Source organism: Peromyscus maniculatus, chromosome 7 (genome assembly GCF_049852395.1).
Source record: "Peromyscus maniculatus bairdii isolate BWxNUB_F1_BW_parent chromosome 7, HU_Pman_BW_mat_3.1, whole genome shotgun sequence".
In the NCBI taxonomy this organism is placed as follows: Eukaryota; Metazoa; Chordata; class Mammalia; order Rodentia; family Cricetidae; genus Peromyscus; species Peromyscus maniculatus.
In genome coordinates this window covers 36,988,134-37,014,595 of record NC_134858.1, presented here as the reverse complement: position 1 = coordinate 37,014,595, position 26,462 = coordinate 36,988,134, and the positions used below count along the sequence as shown (strand labels likewise).

Genomic DNA, 26,462 nt, shown 5'->3' with positions numbered 1-26,462 from the left:
TAAATTTCAGCCTTTAGACCTTGATAGTGACACCTCAGTGTACTTACTGAACACACAGAAGTGCTCTGGATCTGGTTGACTCAATTTTCTCTGCTGTGAAATTGAAATAATAAGATTAAGTGGGATATAACCCGGTATGTCCTTCATTAAGTTCCCAGACAAGGGCTGGCCCATCACCTTCTCGTGTTCTCTCTGCTTCTGTGGAACATCATTAAAAAGGAAAACGTCATAGATTTTAAATTTTTTTTTTACTTCAAGATAGAGATTTGAAGAAATTTTATACAGTCCTAGCAGATCAGGTTAGAACTGTTCAGATCAACGATTCCCGAACCATGTCACAGTGTGATCCCCTTGTTGATCTTGGAGTTGACTGATGCCTGTGTTCCCTCCCCCAGCATTCTGGCTTAACTGGAGTGGGAGAAGACCCGGGCAGGGGCCCAGACCTCCCAGCTGATTCTAATGGAGGAAATGGAAAGTACAGGTTTACACCGTTTCGTGGATTTGACGTTGATCCTGACTGAGAATGTGGAATTAGTGGTTGTGAATATCTAGAAAATATAAGGCAGTTGTACAGGCACCAATAATTTTGTTTGGAGAAGGCTCTAAAATAATTGTGGCGAGTGTTTGTATTCACGGCGGAGCAGGATTTAACTGATAAATGTGTCTGTATAGACACTGTGCAACCTCTGTCCCCAGTGGGCTAGAATTAGGCAGGGATCACTCCTCAGTAACTACTTTGGTATATCTGGTCCTATGGAGAGCTTCTATACCTCCATATCCCTGTGTCCATGATGAAGTTTTTTTCTACAGACGGACACCTGACTTAGTGGCAGTGTTGATGTGTAACAGAGCGAGCACTGTAATAAAACCACATGGATCTCCAGCATCTTCTCCCAGGATCCTTCAAGACATTTCTTGCTTCATGTTTTTATTATGTAGACACACTCATGTGAAAGATGCAGTATTCACAAGAGGCTCCGGCTGTAGCTAGGTCAGAGTCTGTGAGTGTACTCATTTGGATATTTCCAATTCAGTTCTTGTGGAATGAAGTCCGTGTTGAGCTCATGGAGCTCCCGAGTGGAGACTTAAGGCCATTAGTTTTCCTGCGTTAGTAGTTATAAAACCTGCAATATTCGGAATCGAGTACCAGATGGCCAGAGCAGCCACTGCTTTTTTCACTACGAAGAATGAACTTAAGATCAGTAGGCCCCGATCAGCACACAGAAACCATGCCAGTGATTTGAACAGTGGGGCAGTTAGTGTTAAGAATCATTAACACGTATTTTTTAAAGGCAAAGAGAAAAAAAATAAGTCACAGGACTAAAAGTCACAGATAGAGTGGGAGCACCCGCCCCCTCTAGTTAGAAGCAGAACACTAGCTGAATAGCCTTGTAAGAGGGCCCTAGCCCAAAGCTTAGATTTAGCGTTCCTCCAAGAGGGTGTATGTGGTTTAGCCTCACTGTATGTAGAAGGTTCTTGAGATGCTGCAAGGCCCTTAATTGGGAGGCCGCCCATTGGGTTCCTGTCAGGGACAGTCTACTTGTAGCATCTCTCCAGCGCCCTCTACTGGCAAGACCTAACATTGTGTCCGCTTTCAAAGGGGAAATGCTTCTGGGAGCAGTTTCAACCAAGGCAGGGCAAAGCAGGGTGAATTTAGAGCCAAGGGGCAAACACCTGACAACTGGCCAAAGTAGGAACAACGAGACAAATCTTTCAAGATGTTTTGTGCTGTGGAATACTATAACAAATTACATCATCAAATGCCTTTTACTTGAGTGGGTATTTATGGACGTAGCAAAGAATGGTAAGAAAACTGATTTGGAGTGAGGCCAAGCTTGTGATACTCAACTTTCTAATGAGTTTGAAGAAATAGTTTTATAATTTATAGCAAATTTTGTAAAATTCTCATCCCTGTCTCTAGCATTTGAAAGATTCTTTGTAAATATGAGATCTTTCTCTTCCTTCTTTGACATATTCCCACATACTTCAGGAATCCTCTTAGATGGCTGTCTACACTTTACAAATGCCCTCATGATTGGGATGATGAGATAAGACAATCGGGTTCATTTTTGCCCATGATCCTACATCATTCCACAAAATCAGGTCCAATTAAAATGTCTGAGTGCTCCCTCTGGAAAGGATTCATTGTGATGCAAATAAGATTCATAGATATAATAAGACTTATCCTGTGATCACAGCTTCCCATTCTTGTCAACAACAATTAAGCATTTGAGGTGAACAGCAGACTGTGGACAGCAGCCTTCTTTACATAAAACAGCTGAACATTGCTGAGTTTGGGGAGACTGTTATTTGGGTCAAGAGGATTTGCCGACACACCTTTTTTTTTTTTCCCCCCTTTCTCCAGAGTGCTGTCTGGAATGTGCTCTCAGTACTGCGCAGGGCTCTGCAGAACCTCATTTTCATTGGGAACTCGAGGCTGTTGTTTGCCAGTTCTCTGGGAAGGTTTACTTCAGGAAAGGCTATCAACTTCACCACAGTTTCCTAAATTAATTTACAGAAGAGCAGTTTGGGCACTTAGGTGACGATAGCTTAGCTGTTGACGTGTGGAGATTGGATCAGAGACCATCTCTCATCTGTGGAAGTCTCTCTAGTTAGCCGTGAGGTGACTCACTGTGATTGACAGATGCTGTGAGTTAAGTGGCCCGGGCCTTGGGAGAGGTCAGCAGTTGCTTCTTTTCCTGTAGTGTGATGAGGAGGGAGTCCAGGGAAGGCAGGTTGCATATGCTCAGATGCATGACTTGCTGTTCAGTTACCATAACTACAGCAAAGTCACAGGACCATTTTTGTTCACCATCTGAAGGATGGGGATTGCGAGCACCCATCTTTGATGTTGTTGGTAGGATTACACGAAATCATTTGCTTAGCAAATTACTCTTATCCCAAATGAGGAGCTCCCACAAAGAAAGGAAAGCTGCCTTCCATAACACAGTAGAACAGAATCCTTGAATAACTTGCTATGTGAGTTTCTGAATGATGTCCAGGCTGTTTCCTTCTTGGGCAGAGCAGTCAAAGAACATGTTGGTAATTTGTTGTTTTTTGATGACTGTATTAAACACCAAAACATCTGAAGCTTCATGTGGTCAGCTTCATATAAAACATACAGATAGTACTCAACAAAACTCATTTGAAAATTACACTTGTCTTATCCCTGACCTTTTAACTATTGTTATCAGTATAAACCATAAACATGATAATAGTTGGGGCATACAAGTGAAAAGATGAATCTATGTATTTATAATAGAGGTGGGAGAGGCCCTGAAAAGCCAGCACAGTGTGTTCAGGGTCACTGAGGAACTGAGCAAGGTAGGAGGAGGACTTGGTCATCTGACCCACCAACATCTTGCTTACTAGCCTGATGGAGCTTTACCCAGTGTGAAAGTACCGACTAATCATTCTCATTCTCAGTACTCCTGTGTGCTGGAGAGACAAGAAGGAAATAGCCTAGAACTTTCCTAGGAAGGTAAAACCAGCAGAAAGAACACAATAGTTTGCATTTGAGTAAGAGTTCTGTACTTCAGCTTGTAAGGAACACAGTGGGAGATGCACCCAACTCTGTGTGATGCTTTCATGTGCCTTTATTTGCTTCACCATCTTTTAAGTGATACATGTGTTAGCATATATGTGTGTGTATGTATATATATATACACACACATATATGTATATACACACAAATATATATATATATATATATATATATATATATATATATATATATATATATATATATATATTCCCAGATAGGGGTGGTAGAGTGACCTATTAAAGATTGCAGATGCAAACAGCCAGATGTAATTTTGGACTCAGATTTGACCTAAGTTCAAGGCCATTCAAGAGCTCATGACAGAAGGAAGATGAGTTGAGACAGTATATGTTGCTAGTTTGCCTTTCTTTGGAACTGAGACTCCTCTAAGCAACTGAAGTGGAATCAGATAGTCCAAACCTATCTGCTTCTTTGATCCCACAAACCAGTTATTCTAGCAACAGGATGTAGAAAGAAATGGTCCTGAAAAGACCTGTCATGATAAGGCTGCAAGGTCAGGGACTTAGAGAATGAGCCCCACCCCCACCCCACCCCTGGCCCCCAGATGCTCAAGAAGTATTAGTGCTCAGCATGAGTTTAATGAGCAGGACACAGGTGGCGCCAGCGGATCATAGTGATTATCTACCGTCAACATGATCTCCTAGACACTGAGGGCAGGTAGTCAAGTACCATCTCCTAGGAAGACCCAGAGAGTGAGAATGGACCTGTCAGCCCTTCGGCACTCACTTTGTCTAAGGGACAAAGCGCAAGCACTAGAAAGACCGACACAGTATTCTCATGGGGCCACTAAGTCAGAATCTCAAGGGACTAAAGTTTGGGATGACGTCGGCATCCTTCATGTTTTAATCCAGGGTTGGATTTCCCTTTCGACATCCCTCAACAGATGATAATTCTCCAAATATTACAAGTAGGGCTTTGGGCAGTGCTACTGTCGTTTGGATCTGGAATGTCCCCCGAAAGTCCACACAGTGAAGGAATGCCCAACCTGTGGTGCTTTGGGGAGGTGAGGACTTGGTGAAGAAGTATGATTACTGAGGCAATTTCAGGGCCTCAGCCCCTTCCTTCCTCTTTGCTTCTTGACACCCATGAGGTTTCTTACTCCTCACACTTTACCATGATGTACCACGATAGTACCAGTGACCATGAAGTAAAACCTCTGAAACCGAGCCAAAGAAAACCTCTCCCCTCTGAAGTTGCTCACCTCAGGTATTTTATTGCAGCAAGGGAACACTAACCCAGGCAGGTGATGGTCTTGAGGTGTGGTAGTTTGTAATTGGCCCCTATAAGCTCATAGGGCGTAGCACTGTTGGGAGGTATGGCCTTGTTGATGTAGGTGTGGCCTTGTGTCACTGTGGGGGCAGGCTTTGAGGTCTCTTTTGCTTAAGCTTCACTCAGAGTCACAGTCCACTTCCTGTTGCCTTCTGATCAAGATGTAGCCAGCATCGCGTCTGCCTGCATGCTGCCATGCTCCCCGCCATGATGATAATGGACTGAACCTCTGAACTGGAAGTTGCTATCCCAGTGAAATGTTTTCCTTTATAGGAGTTGCTGTGGTCATGGTGTCTCTTCACAGCAATAGAAACCTTCACTAAGACATGAGGTCAGAGTCAGGTGACTTGAATTTCCAATTCAGCCTCTGCATTACTTACTTCTCCTATACTCTGAGTGAAACTGTGACATTAAGTAACTTAGCTCAGATTTTTCTCTGGCCCGCAGTTCGAGGGGACATAGTCCATCGTGGCAGACAGGGTATGGCGGTGGGCAGCTCTGTGGCAGTGAGAGCATTCGATGGCCTGTTCATAGTTGGTGAACCAGGAAGCGAAGACCTCAAGCCAGAAGCAGAGCCAGCCTATAACTTTTGGCGCTGTGGCCCTATGTCTCCCCATTAGGCTCCAAGCCTGGAAGGTTCTCTGTTTTTCCAAACCAGAGCCAACAGCTGGGAATCAGCATTCAAACACAAGACTGCCTGTGGGGGACATTTCTCATTGAGACACCAGCCTCCTCTGGCCTTCACTTTTTCTAGGGCTCAGTGTCTTCATCTGTTAGGTAGGCTGCATAAGCCTGTTCAGGTGGCTGTATGGAGCACTGAAGGACTTCATGTGAACACGTGCTTTGCAGATGATGAATGGTTTGAAAGGCATTTGTTAGCACAGCGACTAAAGAGGCTAGCAGACAGACATTCTCCTGGGGCATGTGTGAGGTCTGATACTGCAGCTCAGTAAATGGATGAAGAGACTATAGCTTTAAGAGGTGCCGCTTAAGAATGTGGAAACTCAGATGACCCCACTTTGTCACGAGGGCAAGTGCCCTCATGTGGTTGTTACTCTTCTGGCTGTGAAGTCTCCCCTGCCCAAGAAGCTACCCTTGCTGTCTCTTGCCTCACAAGTCAGTGAGGTGCTGTCCCAAACAGGTCCTCAGCCATTTTCTTGGGCGGATGATGGCCTTCAGTACTGTCTTCCTTCTCCCTGATCCCAGGGCGCAGGCAGGGAGAGCAGCTGTCATCCTGGGAAGGATGCAAGCCTCCATTTGGAGCGTGCACAGCCCCTGTGCTTTTATTTAGCGTCACCTCCTTGATGCAAGCTGACCTAATCGGCAACACCTGGGAAATCATCGGTGACAGTCAAGGGAGCCGAGGCTCCCAGGAGCATCATCTTGTGTTTTGCCGGATTTGGGGACGGGGAGGAAATAACGCCCCGCAGCCCCAGTAGGCTCTGCCCTCCGAGCTGGCATGAATAATTGAGAGCTGGCAAGCTGACTGCACCAAAGAGTTGCATTATGTAAACCGGCAGGCGGCGTGTGTGTGTGTGTGTGTGTGTGTGTGTGTGTGTGTGTGTGTGTTCCTGCTTGAGAGGGTGTGTGTCTGCTGCCTGTGCGCCTGCGTGCCTGAGCTTAGAACAGCTGTCTGTGAGGGAGTCAGAGTCAGAGAGGGAGGGAGGGGAGAAGAGAGAGAGAGAGAGAGAGAGAGAGAGAGAGAGAGAGAGAGAGAGAGAGAGAGAGAGAGAGAGAGAGAGAACGCAAAGGGACTTTTGTACCGCTGCATGGCCACACCAAATAACAGCCACTGAGGGAGGTGGGGGGGGGAATAAAGGGGGCCATGCTTAAAATTCCAGAGCAGTACGAAACAGCAGAGCAGAAGAGCGCCCCCAGCCTATGTAAGCTGTGTCCCCAGTCCCCTCCCCAGTAGACACAGGGCTTTTGGATGGGCATGGAGGTGAGTGCCCTCCGACCTCCTCAGGGCCCCTGCTCCCCGCCCCCACCCCTACTGCCCAATGCATGAATGAATGAGTTTTCCGCACTGCACTCTGCTCCGTCCTAATGGCTTCCAGGTTAGTGCTACCTCGTGCTGACGCTCGTGTGTGTATGTGTCAGTCTATCTTTGTCTCCTTGTGGGAATTTTGGGAAGTGGGCAGTTATGTCCTGGAGTGGGGTGGGGGCTCTGGGGGCCTGGAGCATGGACCTGTCTGTCTGGTTGTTACGCTTTCCCCAAGTGAAGCGCTGGCTGCTCAGGGCTGCCAAGAACACAGACCTTCGGAGGCAGAGTAAATCTGGAGTCCATGTTGCTTGCTTCTGTTCTCTGTTCGGGGATCTAGAAAGCAGCCAGTGTGACATCATGCTGCGGAGGGAGATGCCACATTCTTTTCCCTCCCACCTCTCCCCAGGAGCACTACCTGGGCTAACCTGAGTGGTCCAGCACTGAGAGGTAGCTCTGGTGCAGACAGGAACTGATGGGGTCCCCTTTGCCAGCAAGACTTAAGAGCAGCGCTCTGACTTGAGATAGGTGGTCAGGAGATGGAATTAATGGTGCGTCATAGAGGTGGCCAGGGGCTGCTGGGGGAGGCTGGACAGGCCATGTGCTCCTGTTCCCCACCCACTGACTTCCTGTGGGTAGGAGGTGACAAGAGCAGGGACCAGGAAGATGCTTATCCCAAAGGGAGAGGACCAAGCAACATATGGTTCTGGCCGACCGAAGGAGAGGATGAAAGGGATGCCAGCAGCTTGCGGCTGGGAAATAAAGGACTTGGCTTTTTCTGTGACTTAGCTGGTCCTTGGTTCAGAGATTCTCCATATGTTTTGAGAAGATAGACACCCAGTGTCTGCCTCTTAATCCTCCACACGTCCCCGCGTTGTTTGTTAGTTATTTACTTGCTTTAGAGAAGAGGTGGGGGGGGGCGGGTCGAGGAGCTCAGTCATCCCCCCTCTGGCCTCAGCAAAGAGTTCAGCCAGGGCTGGGGGAAGCAATCTCTGTTCCTCTGACATTTGCTGGAAAACGGTTGGGGTCCTTGCTTCATCTCGCTTCTCCTGATCTTAGATGGTGGGTAGCACTACCCAGCTTAGAGAAGTCTGGGATCAGCATGAGAAAAGCTGGCCTTGGAAGGAGAGACGGACAGAGAAAGGGGTGCTGTGTTGAGCTGCCTGGGGCAGGAGAGTGGCAGTGCCGAGGCCACGAATAGGAAGGAATAACCGAAGATCTTGTCAGTGGGTGATGAGCGGAGAATCTGCTGGTGTGGTTAACTCGGTGACATTGAGGGATTTGAATGATTTGACTTGATGTGAAGTAAGGATAGGTGAAGGGTAGGGGCTCTTGTCTGTCATCCTTCCCTTCTTTCTACTCTTCTGGCCCTAAAAATTTCTGCTGCCACAGAGCTGCACACAGCAGCTCTTCCCAATGCTGTGTGGTATTCCTGTCAAGCACAGGTTCCTTGTTTGGGGACGCAGGAAAAACAGACCCACAGAAAAGTTTTTTACAACATGCACAATGTTAGAGCAGACTGGCAAACTCTTTCTGTAAATATTTAGGCTTTGTGGGCCCCATGGTCTCTATCAGAGGTCCCTGAGTCTGTCTTAGACAGTGGGAGTCACTCTGAGTAAAGGAGCATGGATGTGTTCACAGTAAAATATTTCTCTGGACCCCTGAAAGTTTAACATGCTACAAAATCTTTTTGATTTGTTAAACTATTTAAAGGTATATAATCTATGAGTTCATCCAGGTAAGAATTGAAGGTCCATGGTTTTGCATCTAGTTTAGAGATATAGCCCTATCAGCAACTGAGAATAAGAACTGGGTGACATCATCATCACACCGGAACTCAGGACCAGGCTAGTGAGGGGAAGTGGTGAGTGGGTGTGCTCCTTGTAGGGATGCACATCAGTATGTAACACGTGTAGACACCCCTACCCTCAGCAAGGATGAGGTAAAAGCAAGAACCCGGAGGCCCAAAAGAGAAAATGACTAATTCTAGATTTCCCTGGTTCAGAAGATGGTTCCAAAAATAGGTTTGCGCTCTGATTTCTAAAGTACATGGAGTGGGGGGTGGTAGTGATCATTCCTCTCTATTCTGAGTCTGTTGGACCACTTCTGCGGTTTACAGCCGAAGTGTGTGGGCTCACCAGCATATTGGGGCCCTGATCAATTAGATTTAGATTTTAATTTAGAGGACAGTGATCCCTCAGCCAGTGAGGGATCCACTGTCATGTTATTGTAAGGGATCAGCAAGTGACATGGAAGCTGTCTGAAAATACTACTCAGAAAAAAAAAATTAGATTTATATTATGGTTCCTTGGGGGTAGAACTTCGGTAGGAAGCTATGGAAAATAGTTTGAGCTTTACCTGAGTTATTCAAAGGAGAAATGATCTGCATGCCAACTGAAGCTTTCATTGCTTGATTTGTTAAGAGTGCCACGTGAACAGAGATTGCCGCTGGGAAATGCAGCTCAGCGGTGGAGTGCCTGATTCGAACATGCTGGGCGCTGGGTTTGGTCCCCAGCACCGCAAATACAAGATAGTACATAAACAAAATTTGTATGAAATGATGTTGGGGAGAGGGAGAGGGAGAGGGAGAGGGAGAGGGAGAGGGAGAGGGAAAGAGAGGGAGGGAGGGAGAGGGAGAGAAGTTTTTAATTTCTGAGAATAGGTTTGAGGAAGTAAATTTCACTTTAATGAAAAAGTTACAACCTAGGACCTGACTTCAAGTTTGGGAAAGCTGTAAAGAAAAGAAAGTGGTATTAATTGTAACGTATTTTAAAAAATACCTGGTGTGGTGGTGCACACCTTTAATCCTAGTACTCGGGAAGCAGAGGCAGGTGGATCTCTGTGAGTTTGAGGCTGGCCTGGTCTGCACAGTGAGTAGCCAAGGCTGCATCGTGAGGCCCTGTCTCTAGCAAACAAACAAATTGACAATCAAACGCTTCCTGGAGGTAGGAAGAAAGCTCTGGGGTTTTGTTCCCTGAATGTATTTTAAACTGGGCAGATGAACTCCCCCCTCTATAGACATGGGAGACCAGAGGAAGATTTGAGGAGTCTTCTGCTATCATCAACCACCTTACTTTTTTTGAGACAGAGTCTCTCACCGAACCAGAAGCTTGCCCATTTTAAGCTAGGTCAAGTGACCATCAAGCTCCAGGGTTCCACCTATGTCCAGCCTCCAATAACGAGGTTCAGGTGTGTGCACCTCCAACTAGCTTTTTATGGGTAACTCAGACTTTCTCACTTTCATGCTCTAACCCACTGGGCCCTCTCTCCCCTTGGCAGAATTTTGTTTGGTCACTGACAGAAAAGAAATGAGAGCTGGGTTTGAATGTGAGGGAGCCACAAAGGATTGGCAGGCGTCTCCACCAATGCGGTGAGAGCTGTGAGAGAAATAGCCCAGGACGCTGCCCGCCTGCCGTTCCTCCAGCTGCTGGCACAACTGTCCACGTAGACTCTTTCATCTGACTCGGTCCAGTGGTACCCTCCGCTGCAGATGCGATCCTGACCAGAGAGAAAGCGAGCTGTGATGCTCAGCTGACTGTGGACTCAGCCTGCCTGCATCTTGTTTCTGCTTGCTTTGCCCAATTTAGATCCGAGCCCTTCTGTCCCAGGGATGCTGAGGCTCTCAGTGCTTTGCAATGTGTTCTTTCCCACCCTCCTCTCACATCTTTGTGGGGGTGAGGAGAATGAACACTCCTTTTTTTCCCCCAACAATTAAAGTTGAAGCTCAGAGTAGAGGGGTTTGCCATGGCACCGTACACAGACAGGGAAGAGCCTGAGTCAGAAAGGCCACCTAATTTCTGATGTGCAGTTCCCCGTGCTTCTTCAGCTTGGCTGCCTTGACATGTGGTGATGAGAGATGTTTCGATGAAATCTAAGTAGTTCCTGTTAGATGGTGTTAGTGAATTGCACATTGGTCTCCTCCTCCAGATTGGAAATCCTTAGTCAGAGATGGTACTCCTCATGTCAAGACATGATCTGATATAGGACATGTTTCCAGTGATGGGTGGGACAGGATGGGATGGATGGGTTGAACGGATGTATGTTTGCGTGTGGAGTCCAGAGGATAGCATCTCTGGTGTCATCCTCAAGGATGCCATCTACATCCTTGAGTCAAGGTCTTTCATGGGCCTGGAATTCACCCATTAGGCTAGCCTAGCTAGCTGTTTAGTTCTAGGGATCCTCCTGCTTCTGCCTCTCCTGGGGGAAAATCAAAATCCGATCCTTACGCTTGGGAGGCAAGCACTTTATTGACGTGAGCTAGCCTCCTCCCCTCACCCTCTCCCTGAGCCACGGCTATTTTGCTGAGGCTGGGGGAGGGGCCCTCGATGAGCAGACTCAGAAGGAGCTGGAGATTCTATTCAGTTGAACTCCTCCTTGCCTTATTTGACTAGCTGGTGGTCTCTCTGTGGACCGAAAATCTTTTCCAAGGGGCTTCCTGGGATAGCTTAGCATCCGCGTTTTACAAGGTCCCGTACTCCAGAGCCTTGAAGATTCCGAAATGTTTTGGGTAGAGTTGTGCTTAGATTTGGCAGAGACTGCTAGAGCCAAGGTTAAAAACTATTAACTCCCTACTCTGTGCCCAGTGTCGTGTTTGATGTGTATGGATACAAAGAACCATGACCTAGTCCCTGCCCAGTGGGGGCCCTGAGAGTGAATTTGTGTTACATAGTTAGAAGAGATTAGAAAGTACTTGCTTGGTGATGTTAACTGAGTGAGATTAGCTTTATTTTAAAAGAAAAATTCAGAGGGACAGGGAGGGGGGGGAGAGCAGGAGAGAGAGAGGGAGGGAAAGAGAGAAGAGAGAGAGAGAGAGAGAGAGAGAGAGAGAGAGAGAGAGAGAGAGAGAGATCATTAATATAGTCCCTTAAGAGACATCCTACCTGCCTGCATTGGCCTATGAATGGTCTGTTATTGGAACTTGCATGCAGAGGTCCCCAGACTGTGGTCAGCACTGTTTAAGGTAGAGTTCCTGCATTGAGTGGAAGTGTGACCATTAAGGCCCCTTCCAAAGTAGGCTATTAGAGACCATGCAGCCAGCCCAGCAGAACTGTACCCCAGGCCTTCAGTACTTGCTCTGTTGAGAGCACTCTTGGGGGACAAGATTGTAACACACCAGCAGGTTCTGTCTCTGATTTCAGGGTCTTCTGCTTCGTTTTGTGGAGTCTCTGCCCTATGGAATTAGGGAGTCAGGATAGTGAGTGTGTTCTCCCTTGCCCTTGGTCTGGCAGAGGCACAGGATTTAGGAACAAGATGCAGGTTCCTCACTGGGAATTTGCATTAAACTTTAAAACCCCTTTTCACTCCATGGGCAATTACAGGAACCCCTCTCCATTTGGGATGCCCTGTCCAGGTCTATTCCTTTTAAGACTCTCATTCAGGTAAGGCAGCTCATAACCTTTTAACAGCCAAGGAACACAGGTTCACAGAAAGATTTCTCAGGGGTACCAAAGAGCTCAGAATTTTAAACCCAGGTACTCTGATGTCTAGACAAAATGACAAGGCCAGCCAGGAGTTTGGAAGTGATGTCATATTTCAGTTTTTATCGACTAAGAAGTCAGAATAAAGACTAAGAACTGGAGTTATAAAGAAGGCAGACTTGACCAGCTTCACAAAGGTATGTCTAAGAGAGTGCTTGAACCCAGCAGAATGGATAGCCTTGTAGTCATTCAGTGCATGCCTGTGATCCCAGCATGTGGTAGTGGTTCCCCTAGAGGCATTGGGGAACTTCTCTAGAGGCAAGGCACTGCCCCCAATAGTGTTCATTCTCAAAAGTGAAAGCACAAAAGTATGACCATTCAGCTCCTGTAAGGTTAACAAAGTGAAGGGAGCCAAGGAGTGGTGATTCTGGGGGACATCAAGGCCACTCCAGGAAACCATTCCAGAGAGGTATAGGTAGCACTTGACTTTTGATGCAGTCATGGGAAAGGAACCAATATGTAAAACTTCAGAAGAAGAACACAGAGCCCAAGTAGGAACCTTCAGGCAGAGGTGAACTTGGGTTTGAGGAAAAGAATGGCCCAGGGAGGCTGGAAAAACACAGGGATAAAGTGATACATGATGAGGTAAGGAAGGTGGCTTGGTGCCCTCTGGGTTAGGGGTAGGGTTAGGGTTAGGGTTGGTCATTAAGCACTTGCCACAGAGGAGTCTTTCTCTGCAGAAAGTGGACAAGAAAGCAGTGTGGACTGGGGATAGACTGTGACTGTGTGACCTGCTGTCTCCTCTCTGGCTGCTTCTGTAGCATGCTCAGTGTTATTCGTGGTGACTAGAATTTGTTTCTCTTTGAACTATCCACGAAGATATCGGCGGCCCTGGCTTCTCGTGTGCCCTGGAAGGACCCAAACAAACTTATTTTGTTTTTCCAGGAGGAGGGGGAAAGTGGGTCAGGCTGTTTTGGCATTTCAGGCATAGAGCCCCGGTTCCATTGCAGGCTCTGGTCTCCATGGCAATGAAAAATAGCGTTTGTCATGTCTGTTCCTGGTTTGAATTCCAAACTCTGGGCTCACCAAGCTGCAGGAAGGCCAGGCAGTGGGGAGTGGGGTAGATGGAGGCTCCAACCATTGTGAAGAAGGGTCCTTCTCATTGGCTCGAGCCTGAAAAGGCCTTTGCCCTGACCGGCCCTCTCTTTCCCCATCACTTCTCTGGACCATGAATGCCAGTGTCAGGGCAACTGAAGTTCTGCTTTTCTCTCCTTGGCCCAAGACTTCACATGGACTGTGCCCTTGTGTCAATTATTCAGCTAATTCATCAGCAGCTGAAGTCATCGCTAAGACTCCCAGCAAGTATGTACCCAGTGGGAATAGGGCTAGACAGCCTGGCAGTCACCTGGCTGCAAGGGTTTAGTGGGCAGTGTTACCTTTCAATTACTTCATAAGTTTTTTTTTTTGAAAACAATTTTAAACATTCCTTGTTTTATTTTTAAGTTGTGTCTGTTTGTGTGCACAGATACATGTGGAGTCCAGAGGTCAATATCAGAGGTTTTCCTTGATCATTTTCCACCTCAGTTTTCTTTGAGATAAGGTCTTTCACGGAACTGGGAATGCCCTCATTTGCCTCCCCACAGGGCTGGGATTATAGGAACATATTGCTGTATCCAGTTTGTGGGCACTAGAGATGGAACATAGGGCCCCTAGGGCTGTGTGGTGAGCGCTTTGCCAATGGAAGCATCTCCCTCCCCAGCCCATGCTCCTTGGATTAGAATCGAGAAAGAAGAACCAGTGAGTGAAGCCTGCCGACCACTGGAAGCACCCTGAATTATTGACCCTGGGCCCACAGAGGTGTCATCAAGTCATTTGGAAAGGGTGGAGGGAGCAGGATGTGCCTCCCAGTCCCTGTTTCTTGAAGCAGTTTGGGAGGCCCATTCGGTGTCAGGAGGAGCCAGCCTCTGTGTCCCGGGGTGGGGGTGGGGGGAGTGTATCTCCGTCAGGCCGTCAGGCCGCCTGTCTCCATCACCCACCTACCCCAGGTGATCACAGCTGCCCCACCAGATGTAATCGGGCATTCTTCCCTGGAGGGAACTGGCTCCAGGGTGGAATCCTGCCAGGATTAGACTTAGGTTATAGGTATCCAGTGAACAGGTTCCATCTGTGACCATAGGGAGCTAGCATGAATACAGCCATACTTTTCCCATCCTTCCAACCTCAACTCCATCTAGCATTCTAAAAAAATGTATGTTGGTGCTAAGTGGCTGAGATGTGTCCTTGTATTGACTGGGGAAGACCGATTTTTAAAAGTAGCGATTGATTCCTCTCTAGGAAGGAGGTGTCATAGGAACTGTAAACCCAGCTGGGATCGTATGATTTATGCCATTTGCTCCCATCTATGAAGTCCTCGTGGGTCTGCCCATCCCCTGTCCTGTGCTGTGGTTTTTGGTGGGTGCAGACATTAAATTCAGAAACTGTTAATGGACAAGCAAGAACGCAAGGAGGAATAACAATCGTCAGTAGTCCTCCATAGACTGGGTTTGGAACTGGTGTCGGCTGATGGGCTTACTGACAGAGGCATTTGCAAGCATCATGTAAATTCTCTGCAGAGTGTTACATACCCACACCTGTGGCCTTCCTATCTCAGACACATGAACACAGGCTGTGAGGAAATTCATAGGAGAGTGGCTAATTCACATGGATATTTGGTGGAATTACGGAGAACTAAGGAAGATTATTGATGAGACTGGAGGATCAGCATTGAGACGGGTCAACTGTGGATCGGTCATCTGTGGATCGGTACAAGCATTAGCTTTTGCCTGATGCTCTGAGTGACAGGGAAGGCTGAGGGGCCTGTGAGTGCTAGTGATAATTAGCAGGGGATCCCAAGCAGGGGGTGATCCCCTTAGGTGCCATCTTCCTCTACCACCATTCTCCTGCCTAGGCTTCATCAGTTCTGCTTCAGCTTTCTATACTAGCAGGTCACACAATGAGTTCAAAGTGATTTTTACCAGTCCAGTGCATCCATCTACCTGTGGCATTATAATGAAGGCTCTGTGACCAAGGGCATACAGGCATATCAATTATTTCTCAGTCCTTCAAAGGCTGCTCCTTGGGCATAGTGGTGCTGCAGCTTTAGAAAGGTACTTCTTTAGGATGCAGATTCTGAAAACGATGCTCTGAAAACCAGCTAGCGATGGTATGGGGGGGACAAGATGAGCATTCTGTACTTTTAGGAATCACACTTTGTGTTGCTGACACCCTCCCCCTCCCCACCACACACAGCCGACTTGTGGTGTCCAGCAACATTTACATCCTTTACACCTAACCCAACAGACACCAACAGGCCCCAGAGACTGAGGAAAGAGGCCGAGAGCGTTTAGTACCCATTTTGGTGGCTCGGCTGTTTATAAGGACTGGTGATGCACCAGGCGTTATTCTAAGTATCTTCAAATGAGAAAAATGAGGCTCAAGAACCAAGGTACCACAGAAAGCAAATGGCTAAGTGGGCTTTCCAGTTGGACTTGCTCTCATGACACATTGGCATTTTACCCTACCTTGCTGCTTTGAGGTACAATGCCCAGATTGCAAATTTAGTGCTCTTCTGGTTCCAGTGCCCGGGACTATATCAGAGAGTCATTTTTAAAAGTTACCAGTGCTTCTCGGCAGGGAGAGGGTTGTAGCCAGGCACTCGATCATGAAGAGAACTTTGGGGCTGGGACTGGGAATCTGATGGCGAATGAGCTAGGGCTGTGGTGCAGGTGGGACCACATGATCACAAGGAACGGAGGCCTCAATCCAAAAAGATAAAGGCACAGGGTGTTCAGAGTGGCAGGTATATACTTTGCAGTATCTGGAGCAGAAACAATCTTTCATAAAGACAAACACATAAACTTGAATAAAGAACACCAGCTGACCATTGTGCTGGGCTCAGAGTTCCGAAAAAATGCACGGGTGGCTGATCAGGGAGCTGGCGTGCTGACAAGGTCTGCCTGTGCCCGCGGGACCTCACTAGGAATGAGGATGGGGAAGGCAAGCCAAGAAAAGGGGTGCAGTTGCCAGGGTGTGTGAGGTGCAGGTCGGAGAACCTGTCAAGAGGGTTACTTTGTAGAAAGAAAAGCTTTGTTCTCCCGCTGTATTTCCCTATTGCTCAAGGACTGCAACCAGACCCAAGTATTGAGTAGGCCCTGACCACACATGGCATGAGATGCTGTGGTCAGGCTTCAGGACGTACTTTCTGTCACAAGGTAGCTGGGACAGGAGAGAAATAGTCTTTGTTGCCAGTCTTACACACAGGAGAGGTGGGGAATGCCTGAGTATCTTCCTGGGTTAGGGGTGGCCATCAGGGTCTTAGTGGTCCAGGGAGACGGGATGATGATAGGACTCCCTTGAGCGTCAGTCAGTTCAAAACTGTTCCATGGGCAGCTTCTTGTCACTCTGTGTCCCACGCTATTCAAGACTTTCATTCTGTTCGTGCTGATTTTTCTTTTTCTTTTCTTTTTTCCTTTCTTTCTGCTCTGCCTTGACTTCCATGCCTTGCCCTGGATAGCCCCAACACATTTTCAGAGCCCAGTTCGTCAAGAAAAGCTTTTCTTTTCTTTTTCCTTTCTCTTCTTTCTTTTACCTTTCTCCCTCTCCCTCCCTCCCTCCCTCCCTCCCTCCCTCCCTTTCTCCCCCTCTTCACTCTACTTTCTTGGATCACACCACCTGCAGCTTATATTCCAATGAGAGGAGGTTATGTCTAGCTCCGCCTCACTATAAATGTCCTAAGCACGAAGCTCTTTTCTTATTCACCTGTGTGAACTTGAGTGTTGAGCATTGTACCAGGTGGCCAGTAAATATTTGTGGCACTATAGTGCTATGCACACAGTCGTTACATCGTGGCCAGGTACTTACTCTCCTTTCTGTATACTCAGGTTTCTCTATACAGTGTTCTGTCTGCATATATTCCTACACGCCAGAAGAGGGCACTACATTCTCATTATAGATGGTTGTGAGACATCATGTTGTTGCTGGGAATTGAACTCAGGACCTCTGGGTGAGCTGCCAGTGCTCTTAACCTCTGTGCCATCTCTCCAGCCCCTACTCAGGTTTCTTAAAAGCCAACGGTTACAGAACTCTTCCTGAATTCAGGTCAGTGGTCTTGTCTGTTGACCCAATACTGGTCTTGCCCCCTACAGTATATGTAAGGTCCTTTTGAGCACATCCCCAAGCGTAATGTCAATTGTATTAATAGTGCTTGTAGGATCAGGTTAAGGGAACACAATAGAGTTTGGAAGGTAGACTGCTATACAAAATGTGTAGGAATTGGTTTTATTTGCTTAGCAGCATGTCCAAATCTACAGGACAATGGCCGATCTTTTAATCTGTTTAGCAATGTAGCAATGCCTCTGCTATGGCACAGAACTATATTTCTTCTTGTATAGACAAGGTCTGCAGCAGAGGCCAAGCATGGAAGGGTCGATGACCTCTTATTATTCTCAGTGTTTTTCAGGAACCACTCAAATAATAGCTAAAGCTATTGGACAAGTCCAGATGAGGCACATTGAGAATCTGAGGTAGAACTCCAGGACAGGAAAGGAGAGATGGGATAATGAGCCTTTGGAAACAGAATAAGTGGGATGCAGTGGGATGGGATGGGATAGATGCCACTTCTGAGCAATGATGTTGTCTTTGGAAAAAGGCCAGATATGGGCAGAGATCTGGGAGGAAGATGGCCAAGAGATTTGGGAGCCGAGACACTCAGGAGACATCTATCTGGAGGAAATATTTACTGGGCACAATATTGTTGGGCCAGATTGGCAAGTGTGTGTAGGGCTGGTGGCAGAGGACACTCGTCCAATGACAGGTTGGAGTCAGAGAGTCAGTGGCCACTGAGGTGAAGAACACATTTGGAGAAGAACTAAATTCTAGTTTAGGTAACATGAGAAGACCTGAGGGACCAGAGAGATGGCTCAGTGGGCAAAGGTGCTTGCCACCAAGCCTGAAGACCTGAGTTTGATCCCTGGGACCCACATGATGGAAGGAGAGAACTGACTTCCTAAAGCTGTCCTCTAATCTCCACGTGTGCACTGTGGTATGTGCACATACACGTAGAAGAGCTCATGTGGAGGGGTCAGAGAACAACTTGCAGGGGGTCAGTTCTCTCCTTCCACCCCGTGGATCCTGGGGATTATACTTGGGTCATCAGCTTGGTGCAAGAGCTGCACCATTTCACTCATTCCATTCATGTTGTTCATCGTGTTCTGTGTCTGGAATCAGTTTTTGTTTTTATACCTTTGATTTTGTTTGTTTATTTTACCTGCTCTTTACTTGAATTTGCCCCCCCCCCCCCCCCCCCCCCGCCCCCAGCAGCCACTTAGGAGCAGGCCCTTGTGGTCTAGAATCAGGCTGTATGAAAATGGCCTTTGTTTCAGGAAGGTGGGAAAGGTCTTTTGTGTTTGTGATGGGCAGGTGTTCCCTCTTTTTTTGGAGGGCAGTGGGTGAGTGGGTGGGAAGATTGCTCCTGAATACTTGATCATAGGCTAGAGTTGTCCCAAGATAAAGGAGCCTTTCTTGAATGGGTGAGCACCTGGCCCTCCCTTCCCCACGCTCTCCCAGAGGGCTGGGGTGTCTGCTTCCCTCAGACTCATGGTGGCTCAGCTTCTTGAATTGAAGAAAAGGAATATAACTTCCTTTCCCCAGGGTTCATAGAACTGAATGGGGTTAGAGAGTCAGAAGAAAAAAGATGGGGTTGCAAGGGGAGAGAAGTTGGACAATTCTCTCTGAGAGACATTTTAGGCTTCTTCAAATCATTGGCAGACAAGACTTTAAATGAGCTCTGTGTGTTCAGATGAAGCAAAACCATGGGCCTTTCTGGCTCCATTTGTTTTTCTCCTTTTCCCTGATCTTTCTCAGCTTCTCTAAGAAGGTTCAATACTGATCCTTACCCTCCTTTCTCCCCTCCCCAGTGGTTGCACATGTGGTCTCTCTCTCTCTCTCTCTCCTATATTGAGTTTATCCAGGTGGTGGGGTATGGTAATCATTGCAAATGTCTCCAGTGGGGCATCTGAGGTTACAGGCAGATCTTCATGCAAATGTCACTGTCCTCCACCCTGCCCTCTACTTCCTGAGGCAAGGCCAGAATGTGGTTTCCTGGCTTATCCAATCCAGCTGCTGGGCAGGTGGGGCAGGGTCCTGGCCCCTCCCACCACCTTGCTCTGCGGCTGTGCCGTCTCACACATCATCCCTTCCCATCCCCCGCCTCTTTCTGAGTAGGCTTCCCCTTTTGCCCATCTCTTTCATTTCTCTGTCCTTCCAAAACATAGCAAAACGAATTCAGTTTTTTTCCCCTCTCCATTTTCAATTCTTTACCTCTTCTACTCTATTGAAAACGCAAGCCAAGTTTCAATTCTTACTGTATTAACAGATGGTATGCCTAGGTGTGGCTGGATTTGGTTCCGTGGGAAATGCAAGGAACTTTTTAGAGATGAATTTGGGGTGGGGTGGGGGGCTATGAGAAAAAGACTTTGCCCCAGTGGAACAGCAGCATACCTCAAAAGAGTAGTGTGAATGACTTACATCTGAAGCAAATTTTTAGTCTCTCCTTTGATCACTTACTTCTCTCTGAGGCATTTGCCTTCATTTTTAAACTTCAGGATAATGGCACTTGCCATTATTAGCTTGGTTGAATGCCTTAAGACACATGGTATGTGGGCTGGTGAGATTGCTCAGGAGACAAAAGCACTCACTGCCAATCAAGTGGCCTGAGTTCATTCCCCGGACTCACATCGTGGAAGTGGGGGGGGGGAGGGTAGACTCCAGCAAGTTGCTCTCTGACCTCCACGGGCATGCTGTGGTGTATGTATGCCCCCGCCACACACACACACGCAAAAGAAAATAATGTAATGATTTTTAAAAAGACATGCGAATGCTTTTAGAAGTGAGATTATTATCATGGACAAAAGCGTTGAAACATCGTGTTTATAAGATGAGCTGGTGGTATTGAGAGATTGCCAATGATTCTTTCAGGGTCTAAATTATTTTCCCTAATAGCTTTTCTGCCCATAGTAAAAGCTCAAGCTGGATTGGATGAGGGAGATGGCGGGATGGGTGGGTGAATATTTAAATACCTACCTGCTGGTTTCTAGTCCTGTTTCCCTTTTGACACTGGCACTACTGCCCCCTGCTGGCCAGTAGCAGCATTACAGTATGGCGAGTTCGTAGCTGGGCCCCTCTGGGTTTTCTCCTCAGCCGGTTGCCTGGGCTCCCTGAGCTGGGTCCTTTGCATGGGTCTCTGGCCTGCCATCACGGACAGCCTTCCTTCCTTCCTCCCCCCTCTCACCTCGTTTCCCATCTCCATCTGCCCCTGCAGTACTGCCAGTAACTCCAACCGCAGCACGCCGGCCTGCTCCCCCATCCTCCGGAAGCGGTCCCGCTCGCCAACACCACAGAACCAGGACGGAGACACCATGGTGGAGAAAGGCTCAGACCACTCCTCGGACAAGTCCCCATCCACCCCGGAGCAGGGTGTGCAACGCAGCTGCTCCTCACAGTCTGGTCGGAGTGGCGGTAAAAATTCCAAGGTGAGCAGAGCATGATGGAGACCCAGGACCCCTTGTTAACTAGCTGCAGGAAGGTACTGGGTACTCGTGTGACTGAACAGCCCCTGTGTCGATCAGGCCAGGTCAGGTCAGGTCAGGGCCGGCAAGGGAGACCTTAGTCTAGGCACGCAGGGAGGGTCCTGAGCCACGTGTCCCTCCTCTACCCCACTTCCCATCTCTCTGTAGGACCTCAGGAGCTTCAATGACCCTTGAGATTTAGAGGGGTCTGTGGGGATCAGGAGGGATCATCTGCTTAATCCTCCTTTAAATTAGGTCCCTTAAACTGGTAAAGGGACATTATTTGGGATAACTGTATTGCCAGAAAGAGAGGGCTTCAGGGAACCTTCCAGAGTGCTGTTTTTAACCTCCTCCTTGGCCATCACCCTGCCTTCCCTTTGTACCAACCTATTCATCTGGCAGCGAGGACAGCCCCAGGGTCCTTCCATCCCTCTTGATCCCGTCCTTCCCGCACCTGCACACCCGAGCACTCAGGCTCCTGGTCCAATGGTTAGCACAGAGCCTCACGTGGTGGTTGTGGGTCCTCAGGGTTCTCCTTCCATTCCCAGGCCTCTGGCAACCAAGAGCCCCCTGCCCCCCCCCCCCCCCCCCCCCCCCCCCCCCGCCCAGGTGCGCCCAAACCACCAGACTCACAGGGCATGAGAAAGGGGACCCCCGGGGAGGCGGCTTGGGAGCTGGTTTCCCCCTCGAATTTGTCTTTTGATTTCTTGTTCTTCCTCTTCTCCCCACCGTTCCCCAAATACCTTCTCTGCATGCACGGTCTTAGTCTCACAAGCGCCTCTCAAAAGTAAGCCATCTTTTGTCTCTGTCTTTTACGCTCCCCTCTAGTACCGAATTGTCTGTAGTGCTCAGCATTCCCTCCCTCCCTCCCCCCCTGCCGATTCTGCCCATATGTCCTGCTTGGTCCCTTTCCCGGAAGGGCCGACCCCACTGTGCCCCACCCCCATCCCTTGGCAGGCTGGCTTGGAAGTCACAGGAGGGACTACTCCCACTGCCCCTGATGTCAGGAAACAGACCCTGCCCCCGGCTGCCCTCCCCCCACGCCCCCACCCCCCAGCACCCCGTGTCTGCCTGCTTCTGAAACACCACCACTAGTGGGAATGTGTTTCCCTCCTGGCGTGGCACTTTCCAAAAGCAGAGTCCTGCAGGGGGTCGTTCCATTCAGTCATAACGTTGTTTCTTGTGGCCCTTTGGTGGGTAAGTCTGGCTTCCCTGGCAGGAAGTGATGAGAGCCTGTCAGGAAGGACCCTTGACAGAGGGTCCGTGATGACCTTGCCAAGGCCTCACGGGATCTGTCCAGTTCATCTTTCCCTCCGCCCCCGAGAGCTACTTGGCCAGGGCACCCCTTACTACTTGCTTGTACCACTCTGGAATCACTTCATGGTCTGCTCAGAGCCCTGGGTTTTTTTTTTTTTTTTTTTTTTTTTTTTTTTTTTTGATCAAAGGGAGTGTAGTGTCAGCACCTGGAGGTTGATGAATGTGACAAGACCCGCCAGGCTCTGGATGTGTGATTGCAGGACGGAGATGTGCCAGACTCTATCTACCCAGGGACAGCGGATCTCTGAGGTCCGAGGGGAAGCTGGAGGGAGTAAATGGCGAGCAATTGGCACTAAGACGGTGGTGCCCAGGGAATCAATCGTGGGGAAGGAGTGCAGTCGGAAGAACCCGAGGGAAGACTTACAACGGTGTCTGCAAGTGTCCTCGGGGAGGAAGGCAATGCATTGTTCATTCCTGATGGAAGAACACGCCCGCTGTGCCCTTCAGACTCAAAGCACTCTCAGGATTTTAAGTGGCTATTGCCAGTTGAGGACAGCCTGGAGTGAGGAAGCCAGCAGGGGTCCTCTCTGGGTGGAGGAGGCTGGGCAGGTTCAGGCTGGCCCGCTATCTGGGGACAGGAGTTAATAAGACTTTCTTTGTGCTCACCCCTCGGCTGCCTTAGTTGAAATGTGTACTAGAGGAGGGCTCGGCTCGAGGCTCATCTGGGAGAGGGGGAGGAACTGGCTGGATGTGGGCGCCAGGTCATTCCTTCTCTCCACGTCTTCTCTGCGTCTTTAGTCTTTCCAGTCCTCAGATGAAGTGTGCCGCTCTTATTCATTCAGTGAGCAGCACAGCTCTTACCTTATTCAATGCTTGCTGACCGCCCATGTGGGGAGGACCACATGGCACAAGCGCACTGGCGGGGGGGGGGGGGCACTGTGGTCAACCCGCAGCATGCATGTGCAAGACACAGCGACTGCAGAAGACTGGTACCAGAGCCATCATGGGAAGAGGAGGGTTCAATGCAGGTCCAGCTGTTGGACGGCAGGGAAGTGCTGCTGGGATAAGGCCGAAGCTCTTAAGGCTGCCTCCCTGGGGAGCATCCTTTCAAGGTGGCCAGGCCGACTGTGGCTGTGCAGAGGATCTGTGAGCTAGCCGTTTTTGCCCTCGTCATAGCTGAGCCACCCCTGACCACCTCCCGCGAAGAGGCCACCCTGTGTGTTTTTGAAGCAGGCTGCAGGGTGCCTCCCTCCTTTCTCACGGAGGAGGGGACGGATGCAGTCAGGGTCTCTCTCCCCCTTTCTGGCCTCCGTCTCTTCATTTGTTAGATGCAGGGTTGGGACAGGGGAATCACCAAGTCTTCACCTTCCCCATCACCATCATCATCATCACCTCAGTGGCTGAGGCTGATTCTTGTTTCTGCTCAGGACCACGGGGCTGGCTGACTCTCACTCTCAGAAACCCCTGTGTTTTTGGGGCCACAGTCGAGTTGCACCCGGTAGTGATGGCCAGTGGCCACTAGAGGGAGCCAGGGCATGCTCTCCTGCCCCCACCGGCTCAAGAATGCCACCAGCCCTTGCAGGTCTGCCCAGTAGATAGGGCCGCTCAGTCCTTGGCTTGTGCCTTGCAGCTTAGCTCTCCGTTGGTGCTTGGCAATGCCCGGTGCTGTGACACTGGCGCTACTGTGACCTTTCACCTTTTGGTTTGTTTGTTTTGAATTCTAATTTTTGTGGTTTTCTTTTCAGTATGACAAACTTAATCTGATCAAAGTAAGACGTTGTTTTTTTGACACATACCCCCTTTCCCCACACCCCCCTTGAACTTATGCTTAACGTAGAGCTCCTGGCCCCCTTCTCCCTTCACCCCCTACCTCAGCCCACTCTTCAGACTCCTTGAGCCTTGGCTCTGGGAGAAGATGCTTTTGGATGCGAGGGCAGGAAACTGCTATGTGGTAGTTGGAGTATGTTTCCAGGAGCCTCGCATTCCATCTAGTCCTTGCCTGTCTGACTCCCTGTAGGAAATTCCAGAGAAGCCCAGAACAAGTCCTCCGAGCCCTCTTCCACCTCCAGCTCTGACCCTGCCTCCGACAGGGTCTTGGTACTCCCTTCCTTCCCCACTTAACCATCTATTATATGCCCTCAGAGCCTGGCTTCCCTGGTTCAGTGCCTTCTTGCCTTCTAGCCCTATCCAGGCAGAGGCATAGCAGTGGATTTACAGTGGTAGGCAGTCTCTCTGACCTGCCTGTCTGTGCCCCTGTTACCCTCCTGGAGATTAATCTTCCCCGAGGCCTTCATTCACAAGAGGTCTCTTTAGCGCTCTGCCCAGGAATGTGGAGCCATGAGGATGTGATTCTTCCCCAGGAGGCAAGTCAAAGATTAGGAACTCCTTCCTGCTGGGCAGTCTTGAGGGCTAATGTGGAAGTCACTGGAGATGTCAGGCTACGGGTCCTCGAGGCACCTTCAGTACTGGCAGATAAGAAACTGTGTAGCTAGCTCTGTGGTCAGGGGCAGGGCCTCCAAAGTCCATGGGCCCTAGAGGGCACCTTCCTCATCTCCTTTAGCTCGTAGACGTCTTTCCTTGCTCTCACTTTATAAGATAATGAATACTAGACATAAAGGTATCACAGAGCTAGAGATGGGGCAGATGTTCCTAACTGGAGCTCTTGGGACCCTGAAGCTGTGTGTTTCAAGTGCTTTCTTAAGGGAACAACATCTTGATAGTGTATACAGAGAGATCTACTTCTGTCTGCATGGGCAGGAGGAGGGCAGATCCATATCTGAGGATCTCAAAGGATCCTGTTCCCATCGCCCCCTTTCCTCCTTGGGTCGCATACAAAAGTTACAAGGAATGAAGTGCTTGGGTGCGGTTGAGAGACTCCTCATCTGTGGTGCAGGTGACCCGGATTGGGTCAGGGCCAGTGTATCCCAGGATAACTGTGGAGACAGACCTGGGGCGGTGGCTGCAAGGGGACACCTGCTGTCATTGTGATGTGCAGTTAGCCAACATTTCTTGTGGTCCTACAGTCAGCTGTCACTGTGGACATTCAAAAAGTCTATAGAAATGCAGGTCCCGTTAGATACAACCTTCTCGCTCCATCCGCCCTCCTCCAGGCATGTATGGCCTTAGCTGTACGATGGGAATGTTCAAGTCCAGAGTTCCGTCCTACAAAGTAGCAGTTCCCTTGGATATGTGGGTTTGGCCTTCAGCTTCTGGATTGGAGGAGCCAGTGGCACTCTGGTAAAAGACTGTGCTTTCTAGATCAGACCGCAGTGACAGCCTTTTGAGACATGACCACAGAGAGACCCTAGAAGAGGGGGACTGAGTGTCTGCCTTGCTACCTGCTGCCCTGGCCAAGCGGGCCAGTGAATCTGTGTGAGGGAGAAGCATAGTCATGTCTGGTCCCCATCCACTGCTTGTCTCCGGCCCCCAGAGTAGAGGGTCAAAGGTGTCGGGCAGACTTCTGGTCAAAAGGAAGAACTTGCTGAGGGGAGATCACATGAGCATCTGGTCATCGTTGTGGTCACAGTCCTTCACACTCTGGTTCACAGTCACCTCTACCCTGTGCCACACACACACACACACACACACACACACACACACACACACACACACACACACACAGCTTACCAGCTGACACAGTGGCTGCCCAGTTCTGCATTCACGACACAAGCTCCAGGTTGCCGAGTGTGCACAAGTTCCATCCCTCTGGCACCACTGAGGCTTTGACCAACCTGTTGGTGAAGTTTCTGACATCCACATAGAATGTCTACAAGGAGAGGTTGGAAACGTGGCACATTCCAGCCATCCCTCGTCTTCTACTAGAAAGTTTCAGATCCCTTGGGGAGATCGGAATGAGAAGTCCCCGATAGGAGAGCTGGGACAGAAGGTGGCTTTGTGAATGCCAAGTTGTCACACCATGGGTTGGGAGAAGCCTTTCGAGATGGCACGCCGGACCCCAGCCACCCCCCCCCCCCCCCTCTGCCGTTCGCGGTCAGGAGGTCAGCCAGTTGTTGGGATAGGGAAAATCCACTCACCTGCCAGCTGGAAGCACGGTGTGACTTTAGGCAGTCCCTTCTTCCCCCTGTCACCAAAATGCCCCCCCCCTCCACCACTCCCAACCCCCGCCTTTGCCAGAGATGACCCGGAGCAGAAGGCTGTACTGGGCTCCATCTATACTTGGCTTCTAGTCCAAACCCACTTGGGGACTAGGCTTTGGATGCCGACCACACATCCCACACCCCCATCCGAAGAACCTGGCGATGGGGCTCCGGCTCCCTTCCGGTTGAGCGCTAGCTTAGTGCTGCCACTGCCTGCGTCTGAACCGCCCCAGCTGTGGTGGAGCTTCCAGCATGGACTGCTCCCTGGGCCTCCTT

At 49.2% G+C, this 26,462-nt stretch overlaps 1 protein-coding gene across 1 annotated transcript in view; it reads left to right on the top strand.

Annotated features, from left to right (window-relative positions):
• The window catches only part of Gramd1b (GRAM domain containing 1B), a 172,742-nt gene that overhangs the window by 112,196 nt on the left and 34,084 nt on the right, over window positions 1–26,462 (top strand). The window contains 1 exon segment of the mRNA XM_042280702.2: window positions 20,586–20,796. Within this exon segment, the coding sequence (XP_042136636.2) occupies window positions 20,586–20,796 (211 nt within the window).